We start from the raw sequence: 14668 nt of genomic DNA, 5'->3' as shown, positions 1-14668 counted from the left end.
GCATCTAAAATCTGACAGTCCCACCATATTCAAGGTGAATTTATTGTATGAAAACAGTATTTACTTTGTCTTGATTGCCTGAATGATGCAAAATCTGATGGTAAGTAAAACAAGTATAAATAATTACATGATTCTCTTAATTTTTAATTGTTGTAATTCCTTTATGTTTTATCTTATTGACTTCCAAGAAAAAATGATTTAGTTGTACAATTAGTATCAAATCCCATGGTATGACCACAATTTTCCTATCTTATGCAAAACCTGAGATAAATGAAGAAACAAACATATTGCTAGTTTTCTAAGCTACAGACAAAAATAGGGGACACTGAGCGAGCTGCCTACCTCCCAGTACCAGCCAATCAGAGGCCGCCAAACAAACATCTCGTGAGCACAGGGTTCACCCAACAATCTACTTTAAGTGAACCGACTATAGTAATTGAGATAACCAAGATGTATCCTGTATGAGCAGGCTAAAGCTAACGTCAAGTGAAAACTGGACTCCTTATCAGTTTCTTGGAGCTCTGAACCTTTTCATTGCCTGACAACAAGGGCATAGCCAGCCCAATCAAACCAGAAAGTTTCTCTGAAAGAATAAGGACAGGCTAACTTGTCTTTATTTTGCAAATTTCTTTGAGATATTGGCTTCTTATGATGATGTTGGTTCATTATCACCATAGTGATTTTAATATCAATAATTATAATGACAGTGATGATAATGATAAAAAATTTAAAATATAAATTTCTAAAAGTAACTACTTTGTTATTGATTATTTGCTACAAAATGCAATCTCAACCATGTATAACATTTGGTGAAAAGTTAAAAAATGAGCAAGAAAATATTGGTTTTATTCCAGAAGTTGCAATGAAATAATATTGCTGTGGTCCTTAAGCAGCATCTCCCCTAGCACCTCATGGGTTAACCAACATAATTTGGGAAATTTACCATTTTTCTCTGTCTTTATTTTCATCCCCCAGGGCCTGATGCTAATCATGGTGCTCTTAGCAGCTTTCTGTAGAATTACCCATTAGCTTTCTTAATTCCACACAAAAAACCAGTCCCCATCTATCTGTTTCGTGTACCAATAGGTAGAATGCACATTGAGTTGTCATACTTGGAGGGGTCTAGGGGCTGCCGGGTCTCGGAGCTGCCAGGTCAGGGCATGACATCCAAATCTGGTTAGGTTAACTAAAGTATGGTTATTAGATTATATTCCTTGTGAAATGACTACTACAGAAATACCTGTGGCTTACAGTAGTCCTGACACCTTACTCAGCATTTGCTCCCAAATCAATTGCGTAACCACCAAACTGGGGCTAAATATAAAAAATAGTCTGTAGGCCTTCCACTAGGTATCTGATCAGCTGCCAAAAAAGCAAATGGAAAAAACTATGGCTTAAGTAAAAATAGGTCACCTAATTGAGCCTAGCCTTGCCTAAAGTAATTCACCCTTAGGTATTTCTACAGGAGCAGTCCGCACGGACTGCAATGAACGTAACCGCGAATAAGACATCCACTAGGGATTGGGGTGTCCAATGTATTTTGCTGTGTTTAGTACTGGCCCCTGGGGGGTTAATTACAGTCGTCCGAATAAATATTACTTAAAATTCTTGTTCAGTAGGTAAAACTGCATAGAAAAACCGCAACTACCATAGTCTAGGCCGCCGCTGATAAATACCCTAGACCTACCCACCCTTAGTCACATGGTTGGGATAGGGATCTAAGCCTAAGAAAAACGTCAACTGCCTAGTCTAGCTTGCCGCGGAACACCTGCTTAGATCTACCTAAAAGTATGCCAGTAGAGAAATAGCCTAGTACATCGCGAGATTTATAAGTTGCCTAAACCACGAATAGCCTATAGGCTAGTTTATCAAAATCCATGAATAGGCTCATGAATAGCCTAAGTTAATCATAATCCACGAACTGGTTCACGAATAGCCTATAGGAAGTTTATCAAAGAAAATAAGCCTAACGTACGCAGTTATAGGGGACATCGCTCCAACAAATAGGTACCTAGCCTAGCTGTGGGGAAACATTGCATTGCGCTGTAGGCTGGGTGGGTAGATCTACAGAGCCTAATAAATCACTCTGTAGCCTTGGAGTAACCAAACCACATGTTCACATTAGTCCCCCACCTATAAAATTCGAACCGACATGCAAAATATAAACTTCGGCTTAAGTAACACGAACATACTAATAGTAATCACTGTTTACCCAAAAGGCAACGGTGCACGATAAAAAGCTGACCCGACCGAAGGCAAGAGATGAAGGAGACCTCTCTTCGCTAGCCAGGGATTGGTGGCGAAGTGAGGAACAACAACCTCGCGAGTTTGAATAGTGAGGATAAGCGTCGGCGAGGAAGTGGAGGTGTAGTGTAAAGAGGCTCCTATGTGGTGTGAGTGAGTCAGTGGCCTACTACTCCCCCCATCCTAAGCTTCATGTCTGGGTTCCCGCGCAAAATGGTGACCCCCTCGCTCTCTTCCTCTCCTGTCCCGCGGAAAGGTTCCCAAGGCAGTGGTCAGAAAAGGGCACATTTAAAGGGGCAAAAGGTTTCTCACCATTTCTTTGGGGACGATGGGGGAGTCTTCGTCGTCTGAGGAAAAGTCGCCTTTCGCTTGTTCGACTGGTGCTACATATTTCTCGTACAGACGCACATATTCTTCTTTTTTGGCCAGTGAAGATGGCAACTCCACGCCATGCGTTATGAGTTCGTTTTTTAACTGTTCTTTGGTCAATCCTGACATCGTCTAGTGACAGATGTAGAGCTAACTTATCCCTTTCGATAATGAGGGCAAGTAACAACCTTGAGTAACAGTTGCACTTGCTACTAACCAGCAACACTAAAGTTACTTTCGGTACTACAGCCGTTCCCGGCACAAACAGTGAAATAATCGCCCATGTGATTGGTCGACTGTAGGCGGAGTGGGCGTGACTTGATGCACGCCCGCCAACGGTGACATGGCTCTCAGGCTCTCTTGGAACCTGAATTGCAAGGTTTCTTGCCCGTTCGCCGCCACTTTCAACATTCTGTAACTTACCTTCGTCCCTTTCGTTAAGCTGCAAAAAAAATGTCTGTATATATTATGCAATAAATTGTCCATTGACAGAATGTCGTGGCATCAGTTTTCTTAAATCTATAACAATTTCAAGGCGATCCTTTGTTTTGGTGCTTATGTTACGTAACGGTTAGGTTTCCCATTACTGAATTATTTGAATATACAGATATTCAACTATACCAACTGAAGGGCAAACAAAACCAGGGGAATCATATTTTCCCTAACGCGCGCTTAACAACTTTCTAATCTACCTTCTTGCTTATTTACGAACAGAAAGGTGGCATTCCTTTGTAACATTATCCCCGTAAATACATGGCAAAGTGCAATAAAGAGAGCAGACGGTGCTGGCGGCATAATAGAACCTATGGGAAGAGCTGTTGTGCGGTTATCGTACACTAATGGATGTCATACGCTCATTCTTTTTATAGTGTAGGGTGTTTGTTGGCGACTTAGCGTCGCATACCCGTCTTGATAAAGGAAATTTGTAGCAATAAAGATAAGACCGACGTTGGCGTATTGTCTACTCCAATATCCATACTTCTCTTCACAAGACTTATTTCTCAAGTTCACCAATCTTTAGTAAATGGGGCTTCCTTATTAGTTATTTAGGTATTCACAAAACACTATCTTCAATGCGTGTCATTTCATTATTAATAGATAAATAATAATAATAACAATTATAAGTTTAGATCACGATGAGCACCGTTTACGTTTGAGAGGTTAAAACAAATATTTTTTACGGTAACAACAGCAAGATAAGAAAAGAGAAAAACATTGTAATGTGATTGACGGAGGCGGTTAGTCATAACTTATTCACAAGTGGCACGACATGGCGCAAAACAATTATGCATAACCACGAGAAATTCCTTTACTGTAGTTGTACCAGTTATTGTTAGAACAACGTTATATAATAAAGATATAATAATAGCCACTCCACCCCTCCCCCCTCTCTCCAATCCAGAATATGCGACATATCCTATAGGAAATATTTACACATGGATGCGTATGAGCTGATGGTGATGACAGACATGTACGTACGAAGTTTAAAAGTAATGGTGGGGAAAGGAAAATTTAATACTTTCACCGCTGTTAGCATAATTTTATACAATACCTGTGGTTGTTGTATAGAACCTTAAAAATTCAAACCAAGATGAAATGCTTTACTACCCTAAAACATTTCACATTGCAATTTTGGCCTTTCCTTTCAGTATTTCCTATTATCTTCTGTAATTTCTTTCAAATGAACACCATATTCTTTGGAAGCTTGAATTTAATGTCAATGGGCTTTGTTCTATATGAATAATCCATATTCTTTGGCACCTGGAATTTCAAATTAGTGGCCCCTACAGGCTTGTTCTAAATGAAAAAGGTTTGTCTTCTAAATATATAATAATAATAATAATAATAATAATAATAATAATTGAAAAAAATTTAATAATAATAATAATAATAATAATACACTTTCTCACTTCCCTCAACTGCCGGTCAATCAGCGGTTATTGGTTACACTAAACTGAGAGATAAAACAATAATGAAGTCACACTTGTCTTTACTTTCACTAAATACAAGCAGATACAAATTCATATATATTATGTTTTATATATACATATAATATATATATATATATATATATATATATACAATCACATTATTAAAAACGTATACTATAAATACAAAGGAGAAAAGGAGGAAAAAAGGTAATAAATGCCTTATTTTGTCTAAACAGCTACGTTCGCATTCCAGCAAGCCCCTTATGGTCAACAATTGACTAAACAGTTAAAGACTTACACAAGACAAGTAAGGCCTGTTGGATTACATCTTTCTCACACACACACACACCAACTATGCACTATAGATATATACATATGCAGGCAGGACAAATGCAGAAGACTAGGAAACTTGATTTGTCTAATGAATCCAAGGTAAGAACTCTATAGTATCTTTGGTACGAATATATGAGGAAATCTTTGAGCCAACCCCCCTTTATGAAAGTGATGTGCTGATGTTGATAGCAATTGAAAGAATAAAATTGAAGCTGTTGAAATGAACTTATTGCATATGACATGTGGTAACAGAGGAACTGACAGGGTGAAGAATGTGGAGGTTTGTACAAGTGGCTAACTGGATCCCCCTATTTTAAGGTAGTTTGAAAAACATAATTTAGAACATCTTAATGGAAGGAAGAGAGTAAGACCTAAAAAGTATTGGATAGATATTGTGTAAGTAGTATTGAAAGGGAAGGGCCTTAATATCCAGAAGTGCAATAGGCTTAGATGGTGTCATGTCGTGAAAACTTTACGATTAAGCAATAGGTGTATATGTTAAGCAATTCCCCATAACTGGGGTGGCTCCAATTAAATAAAAACAAATAAATATTTGGTCATTGCCCCATTCAAACTATAACTGATGAAAGATGGATGATAACCCTCCATAACATTACCCATTTTATACACCTAAATATATGCATGCATATATATATCTATATATATATATATATATATTATATATTACATATTATATATACATGAATATAGATATATATATATATATTATATATATATATATTTACATGCATATAATTAAAAATTTTAAATTCATATATATAGATAATTATATTATCGAGAGAGAGAGAGAGAGATGAGAGGAGAGAGAGAGAGGAGAGATGATGGGAGAGTGGAGATGAGAGAGAGCGAGAGAGAGAGGAGAGAGAGAGAGAGAGAGAGAGAGAGAGAGAGAGAGAGAGAATTGAGTTTATGAGATTACAAGTGAGATGCTGTAATATGAAAAAGATAGTGTAATGGAATGGCCGACCAAGGTTTGTGAGGTAGAGCTGAATGGAAAAAAGTTTGAAAGGTAAGGCTGATGGAAATTACTATTCCACTGCATCGAAGGCAAAACGTTATCTGATAAAGGCGAAATTAAGAATTGCATGAGGATAACGTTACTTACCATTCTAACAAGGGTGCATGGTAGGACTTAAGGTAGATTGATAAAACCCAGACGACAGAAGGACGGGTCCAGTAAGAACCGCGTAGGTTCGGATAAGGAAGAGGTTGTGTGGATCAAGTGTTTGTTATGATAAAGAAAGTTATATGTCCACTTATATTGAAACAAAAATACAATACTTTGTTACTTTGGTTAAAATACGTAGTTGTTCTGGAATGTTGCACATAAAATAAATTTACGTAAAATAAAAAAGAAACTTCTGATAGAAGAGCAGCTGTGGTTTCCAAGCCTGGGGTCGTGACCCCAAGAGAGGTCTCAAATGCGTTTCTTGAGGTCGACAAGTCACCAAGCCCCATAAAAACGTGCATGTTCAATTCCCGATTCTGAAGCATTGTCAGTATAAATGCTGCTAAAATATAATCATTCGTTTCATTCCCAGATAAAGAAAAACATTTATCTTACACAGGTAATGTAATCAGCAAATACAGGTCGACTGTTTATACTACTAAGTGCTTTCCACTCAGCCGCTGCTCGCGTTACTCGGCTGCCTGATCCATTCCAGGTTCGAAGTTCCCAATTGATGAGATCACCCAACATTAAAGTCAAGATTGATCAAGTATTTTCGTACCCTCGGATACATTCATAACTAGTTTGCCATCCTGGGATGTAACATAACAGCATTTTATTTCTTCATTAACCTAAAAATGAAGTGTAGTAGGTACATGCTTCCACGGCGTTAACTTTTCTTCTGTAAAGTTTTGTTTAATGCGTGTTGTGCCAATGGGAAATTATTATAGTTTCAAAAATTTTTCAAAATTGGACCATAATATCTTTGCTTCTATAGAAGCATGTTCCTTACAATAGCCTTCATGTCTCACACTGCTTAATTAAAAAAATAGATTGGTGGTAACTAATTTTAGTCAATTATAGTAGGTATTACAAGTTAGGTATAATTCAATCACTACTTGCTAATTCAACTTCTGATTTTACTTACGCACCTGTTTGTAAGTGTGTTTGATGTAACCAGTGGAGTCTCAATTATGGTTGGAAATGCATCACAGGGATGGCAACAAAAATTAACTGAGCCTAGCCTATGTCAGCAACTTCCCTCATAAGTAAATTCTGGTAATGAAATACGGAATTGTTTACTTACAGTGTATACTAAGCTAACGGACGGCAACTCGTACTGAAATGTTAACTGACGAACAGCACTTTCGTTATGACATTAAATTATATAAATATAAATTTCCTCAATCAAATATAACAACGAAAGCTGTAGTTTCTTTGCAAACTACGACACATAGACACCAACGTTCACGTAATGGACAAGCAAGCGACTGTGACTGGAGTGTGAGCTGAGGAGGAACCGAGAGGTGTGGCACTGTGACTAAGATCTGTCCAAAATGTTCCCTAGATCTAGGGAAATAAGCCGAAGTGCGTTGTTAACGTCTGTTTATGAGGAGAAATCTTCAAAATTAGAGTGAAGTAATATTTTAGAGGTAAAAAAATCCAGTAAAACAAAATCTTCAGTGTGAAACACCGAAAGATTTTACTAAGGGTTGAACACGAAATCCCCACATCTGGGGGAAACTACCATATCCGGTAAAAGAGAATACGTATTCGTCGTTCAGTACACGAAACGACCTGTTTAGGAATAGATAACGTTTTAATCACATCAAAAGGCTATATGACTGATAACAGAAAATTATGATAATAATACTGGGCATAATACCATTAAAGTGAGTATTGTTATCATTAATGAAGAGTTGCGCACAACTTGGAAAAGGATGTTTCGTCATGTTCGTTCAAAAGCTCATGCTAGTGTGTTCATACCAATACTTTCCCTTCAATATTATTAACGTTAATTCATGTTTGACGTTTTCTTGTGATTCATCCGTCTTCATGCTATGTTTGCCTTTCTATCATTCTAGACTCGCTTATGAATTTTTATTCCCGAAGATTTTAAAGTATCTGAAGTAAATCTGACCTACTACGAAAATAATATAAACAGTCCGTTAAGAAAAGCTAAAGTCTGTAACCTAGTGGTGGCTCAACAGTCCCTCGGATCTGAATCCGATAGCGGTGGCCGGAACTTAGACTACGGCCAGGATGAGATATGATAATAATAAATAATGATACTAAAAATAATTTGATGTTATAGCTTACACGAAATACGTGATAAAACAAGATGGCTAGTCCCAAACACTGTGCCTTAATCGGGATTGATGCATGCATAAGACTCATAAAGAGACACATCACATTTATCAACACACACACACACACACTCACATACACACATGCACGCACGCACACACACACACACACACACACACACACACACACACATATATATATATATATATATATATAATATATATATATATATATATATATATATATACATATACGCACACATAAATATATAATGAATGCTGTAGTGTGTGTGTGTTTAAACAAGGTGTCCGATCCTAAGCATTGTATATCAAGCTTAAATTATACGTGAAATATTGTAAAAATATTGCACGTCTAATTTACAATTAGGTTAAACAGAATATTAACAGCATAAAAAAGAAAGAAAAGATGACGGTAGGGATTCATAAACTTTGATTCATTATCTAGATAATTTTCCAGATATCTCAGGAACCAAACAACACTGGTGTTCTAAAACCTTTGGTTCAGTATACTCCTTGATTTACTACTTGTCACAGAATTTCTACCATCCACCAATATTTGGTTTCTTTCTCTTGTTAGAAATTGCGTGATTGAAGTCAGATAGCAACAGCTCTTCCCACAACATTATTTCCCGTTGTTGTTGCTTGATGCTCTACTGAACGTCCCGATCACATCGAGCAACACGCATACCGTTTGGAGTCCGTAAAATAGGATAAGTCTAACTCCTGATGGAGAGATGGGTCATTATTTCTGTGTTTTGCACTTTGGAAAACGTCCCATCGCTCTTCATAGCAAATAGGGTATTAGGTCTTGCGTTGTTGACTTCGTCTTTATTCTTTAAGAGATTGATTTCTAAAACATGTAAACGAATTAGCTTTTTGTTAACAGGTATCTTAAAAAAATACTTGCGGTTGATAAAGGTACTCCTTCTATTAATAATACAAGAGTTTCCCCTGGACTGCGTCATAAGCCTTTTATATATATTCATTAGCTATATCAGTTCTTGCACCTCGAAAGAGAATGTCATCATAAAAAAAGAAAATACTGCATATCACATGTGGCATAGTAATGGAAATAACTGCGTGTGAATGGGAAAGGTCTTTTATCATTACCTGATAAAATATATTGAAAAAACGTTTAGGAAAGGTTTTGTTTTTTTGTCATGTCTCTTTACATACTAGTGTACCATCACTAAAGCAACCCCATTTAATTTGAACTGATAGCATTTGTACCAAAACGCAAACATCCTCCCGAGGAATGTCTCAGCATCTAATGAGCATACATATACGAAACGGAGAAGCCCTCACTGCACAGTCCAGATGAATGACATCATGAGCATGACTGGCAGCCATTGGTGTTCTTCAGTTGGTCACAGAATTTAGTGCCCACTACATTTATCGACATTAATCAATTCTAAAAGCACGGAGAATATGGTTGATATTATGCTTTTTTTTATTCTTTTTTTAGGGAAAGCTCAATGTTAGGTTTTTTGAGCGTTGGAATTCGAAGGCCTGTTGCAAAGGCCTCTTGCACTATTCCAGATCAAATTCATACATAAAGAAGGTTGCAGAGCTGTTTTATGATGTTTTGCCTATAGAAAAGTAAAGGTGTTTAGCTGTGATTCCATTGATTCCAGCTCCACATCTGATTGAGCTTATTATACTTCTTTAGCCTCCTTTGTGGTGGAGCAAACTGGCACCATCTATCCTTGGGTCAGGTTCATCTTCCATCCCTCCACTACTAACAGATGATGGCAGATTGGTTACTGGCCTTAATGAAAAGGCTGGGTTGCTTCATCGAGCCTTTGAAGCTAAGCAATCAGCTGGGGATGTCTCTCCCTGATGCTTGTCATCCCGAAACTGTGCCTTTACAATTTGCATTTAGCTGTAGGGATGTTATGAAAATTCTTGATAGTTAGGGTGGAGAAGATCCTGATGATTTCTTCCATTTGTTTTGTGAAGATTAGTAGATTCTATAGATTTTTAGGTCGACGTCGTATCTTTGTGGATTAGCGCAAACTTAGCATTAAGTTTAGGATTCTATAGATTTTTAGGTCGACGTCGTATCTTTGTGGATTAGCGCAAACTTAGCATTAAGTTTAGCATTACAGTGCCTGTTCCAAAGAATGACATAACTGCAGACTCCAATTGCAGGCAAAAATCTGTTCTCTTGAACTCTCCAAAGTTGCAGAAAAACTTATTTTATAGCCATTATATAAGTATGTGTTATGTAAAGAATTTATAGATGATAGTCAAATATGCATATCGGAAACATTTGGGTACCTGCGATGCTCTTTTAGATTTGACATGCCATTACCGAGAGAACTTTGATAAGGGTTTTGAGTGTAAAGTAATTCCACTTGATTGTACTGCTGCTTTCGATTTAATAAATCACAAGACACTTATTTTATAAACTTCAGAATCTTGGAGTGAGTGGATATGTTTTAGGTTTATTTGAGGATTTCTTTACAGGCAGGATGAAATCAGTTGATGTTGATGAGACTTTAGCGAACCAAGATTTATTATATCTGGAGTTCCACAGGGTAGTTCTTGGTCTAGTGTTATTTTTATTGTATAGAGGTTGTTTGCCCGGAAAACAAGATTGTTCATTATGCCGATGATGCAATACTTGTGGGTGTAGCAGATCTCATGATCTTCCACCCCATCCGCCTCACCCCCTTCTGCCAGGGATTTGTCTTTTAGGTAAAGTGGTTCGTGCTGGTCGGTTTCTGTTTCTTAATAATAGCAGTCATGACTTGGACCATCGACGCATGATCTTTTGCTTGTCGATTTTTCATAAATTGTATTTTAACAGAGATCTTTCACATTCACAGTTGATCACTGACCCCTTTTTCCTGCCAAGAGCAACCAGATTTGCTGAACAGCAGCACAAATATGGAATATATGTGCCTCCTTTTTTTTATAACATTTACCTGTGTTTTGCAACAAGTTCTTTACTACTACAGGCAAATCAGAAAGCTAAAGTTCTATTTTCATTAAAAAAACCCGTGCTGACAAATAGAAAAAATCACATTAGAGCTCACTGACAATCATATTTGAGATGTAATCGGGATAGCCTTCACGTTTCATATTAATGTCCATGCAAGTTCTTCAAAGCAAATTGTACCAGCATCTCGGAGTAGGTGACACGTACTACCTACAGGTGGATACGTAGGTACCGGTTAATAACGTGGATATGACCCTTGCATACTATATGCCGGAACTTGTGGTTGCGGGCTTCTTATTTTTTTACTATACTACAACTCAAAGAGGATTTGAAACTCTGTTATTTTAAAAGATTAATTATTATGAAACGTCAACTACACTTAGTGACAAATTGTACAAAGTAAACAACAGTGAACACTAGTGCTCTCTATTGTTTTTGATATTCATTTAGAGTAAATTCAACCTCCTGCTATCAAATAAAGGCAAAATATTCATGAAAGTACGTTTCAAGAAGTGAGACTAGAATTCTGGAATGATGACTTATGACAAAATTAACGAACCTGCGAACACCAATGTTAATTGTTATGAAGAACACTCCTGCAGCAAACTCTAAGTACCACGCCTCCCACATCACTTGCTTTTGTTTACATCTTTATCATAGAAAACAGGAATACCTTATCCTCTCGGTCATATCATTTAAGCCTTTTAAATATGTTTATCTCATTTTAGTTACATATCATAATAATGCAATGTATAATTAGTAAGAAAAAATAATATAAAATAATCATTTTTATATGTTTTGATGCGATTTTCTAATCTGTAAAATCATTTAAGTAATTTTATTTTAAAACCTTGGAACAGATCGTCGGAAATGGCCGCTCTCTGGTTGAGTGTTTACATTGAACTAAACAGTTTTGTGTTCAAGTGTCGGAGTGCTCCATAATTCGTAGATCTCGAGAGGACGTGTACAATGAATATCTGTGTGATAGTGAGCGAAACTAAAAACGCAAATCTCATATATATGTATTTAGAGTCTACCCGGAAGACGTAATTAGGCCTACAATTTAATCTAAGGACCCCGACTTTGGAAAAACCAAGTTTAGACTAACTTAGTGGAGATTAGACCTGGCCCCCTTTAAGGTATGTATTTGCCCAATTAATTTTTTCATTGAGTATCAATGTTGTAGGTTCTCAGTTCAAAGGCAGTGGTTTGGTTTGAACTCTTGTTATTGAAGCCGTGTTCATGACACTGCATAGACTCAATGAACCATCGTGAACGAGTGGGCGTTCCACAAGCAATACCTACTACTAGGTAGCCTAGGTAGGTAGTAAGAACAGCTCCAAAAGATACTAGACTGGGTTGGTCTAGTAGGCAAAGCTCATTTGTCTTGGAATGCCGTAAGATCGTCAAGCCTCTGAGTACGATGATAATAGGCTAGCTAGCCCTAGTACCTCAGTTCATTAATTTTCACGACTTTAGGCTAGACTTTGCCTAGCCAGATTATGGACCAGCTAGATCTACTTAGCCTAGGTAGCCTAGTCTTCATTAAATGCTCAATGTAGGCAAATGATAATATTGGCATTATAGGCTAGGTACCTACTTTAGGCTGTTTCAGGTTAAAGCTACTAAGGTAATTGCAGAAATAGCTAAACAAGGATGATAAAGTGAAACCACTTTCCCAAAAAATAACTTAATAGCACTGCCAGTAAGCTACCTAAATTAGAGGTCAGTCACAAGCCAACCTCCGTGGAAGCAACACCTTGAGACCACTACGTGTTTTCTCCCAAGTAAGAAATTAAGGCCATAATTTCATATGAAATAGGGTAAAAAAACCGCATGGTACAGGGGTGGACCATGTACGATCAATGTGTACAACCCCAAGAAAAGTACATTATAATGCGGCCTGACACCGGAGTAGAGGTCTTTAGCTCCGTTTCTCACCAACAACAAGTAGCGTCTGATGCCCATCTCCGATGTCAGGACGCGTTATAATGTACTTTTTTGGGGTTGTACACATTGATCGTACATGGTCCACCCCTGTACTATGCGGTTTTTTACCTATAAAATTTTATGGAAGTCTAACCATATATATGCAGTGTTAACTTACCCCCATGACGCTTTCAAAATTTTTACTTAGAACACCTAACGTAAAAATGTTTGAGGAGTCACTGTGTAAACAAACTTCCCATTTCCTGTGCTAGTAAATCCGCACACCACTCATACCCATAGGCGCTGGGACACTTTCTTCACAACAATCATAAACGATGATGATGTTTACACTTGTGGTTGGTCAACATGGCGATTGTTCGGGAAGAAGAAGAAGAAGAGTGCACTAGATAACATTTAAATAATTAGTTAAACACCAGAATAATGTTATGAACTGCATAAATTTATTACGTAATTTATGATAATTCATTTTAAAATATTCGTTGTTGTAAAAGTAACCAGATTCCCGACACAAATTTCTTCGGTGTTGCAGTGAACAGCTACGATGTGTTCACGCTTTCCTATTTTTTTCTTTTATCACTGTTGCCAATTGGTTTGTGTTTACCCTCCAAACTTGGGACAAGACGAAACTGTGGAAATAAGTGACTTTAGCATATCTATTTGTAATACAGGTAGTCCCCGGGTTACAACGGGTTTGGCTTACGACGTTCTGAGGTTAAGGCGCTTTTCAATTATATTCATCAGAAATTATTTCCAGGGTTACGATGCCTACAACACTGATCTGGCAGACGCAATATGACACCAAAAATGCAAAATAATCAATATTTAAAGTATTTTTTGATGATAAATGCAACAAGAATGCAGTTTACATAGTTTTAAATGCACCCAAAGCATTGAAAGTAAGGTTTTCTTAGGATTTTTGACGATGTTCCAGCTTACGACGATTTTAGGGTTACGACACGTCTCAAGAACGGAACCCCCGCTTAACCCGAGGACTGCATGTATAAATATATATATAATATATATATATATATATATATATATATATATATATAAAATATATATATATATATTATAATATATATCTATATATATATATACTATATATATATATATATATAATATATATATATTATATATATATATATATATATATAATATCATATATAATATATATATAATTCTATAATATATATATATCTATATATATATATATATATATATATAATATATATATATATATATCTATATATATATATATATATATATATATATATATATATATATATAATTATAGATATATATATACTATATATATATAGATAGATATATATTATATATACTATATATATTAATATAAAATTATTTATAGATATAATATATATATATATATATATATATATATATTATATAATATCTATATATTATATATATATACTATATTATAATATATATATAATATATATATTATATATATATTATATTAATAAATATATATTATATATATATATATTATATATATATTATACAATATTAGAGTAATTTGATCAATATTGCATTACTATGACATCTAGAATTCATGGAAAGTTTGTAATGGCATCGG

General features: G+C 36.0%; 2 protein-coding genes across 6 annotated transcripts in view; one reads left to right on the top strand and one right to left on the bottom strand.

Moving 5' to 3' along the window:
* The window catches only part of LOC135223756 (lamina-associated polypeptide 2-like), a 79009-nt gene extending 67307 nt beyond the window's left edge, over positions 1-11702 (bottom strand). The window contains exon 1 of one of the 5 annotated variants that reach the window (XM_064262551.1): positions 11678-11702. Coding sequence is in view for 1 of the 5 variants with exons in the window: in XM_064262517.1 (XP_064118587.1) it covers positions 2557-2742 (186 nt within the window). In the remaining 4 variants the exon portion in view is untranslated. The other 4 variants (XM_064262526.1, XM_064262542.1, XM_064262517.1 and 1 more) reach the window with 4 other exon arrangements.
* A 268-nt stretch (positions 11703-11970) lies between these two features.
* LOC135223713 (myocardin-related transcription factor B-like) overlaps positions 11971-14668 on the top strand; it is a 161907-nt gene continuing 159209 nt past the window's right edge. Inside the window, exon 1 of the mRNA XM_064262498.1 lies at positions 11971-12257. The gene's annotated coding sequence lies outside the window, so the exon portion shown is untranslated. The remainder of the gene's footprint in view (positions 12258-14668) is intronic.

The sequence above is a fragment of the Macrobrachium nipponense genome, chromosome 20 (assembly GCF_015104395.2).
Source record: "Macrobrachium nipponense isolate FS-2020 chromosome 20, ASM1510439v2, whole genome shotgun sequence".
In the NCBI taxonomy this organism is placed as follows: domain Eukaryota; kingdom Metazoa; phylum Arthropoda; class Malacostraca; order Decapoda; family Palaemonidae; genus Macrobrachium; species Macrobrachium nipponense.
The sequence above is the reverse complement of the archived record's forward strand: the minus strand, read 5'-3'. Positions and strand labels throughout refer to the sequence as shown.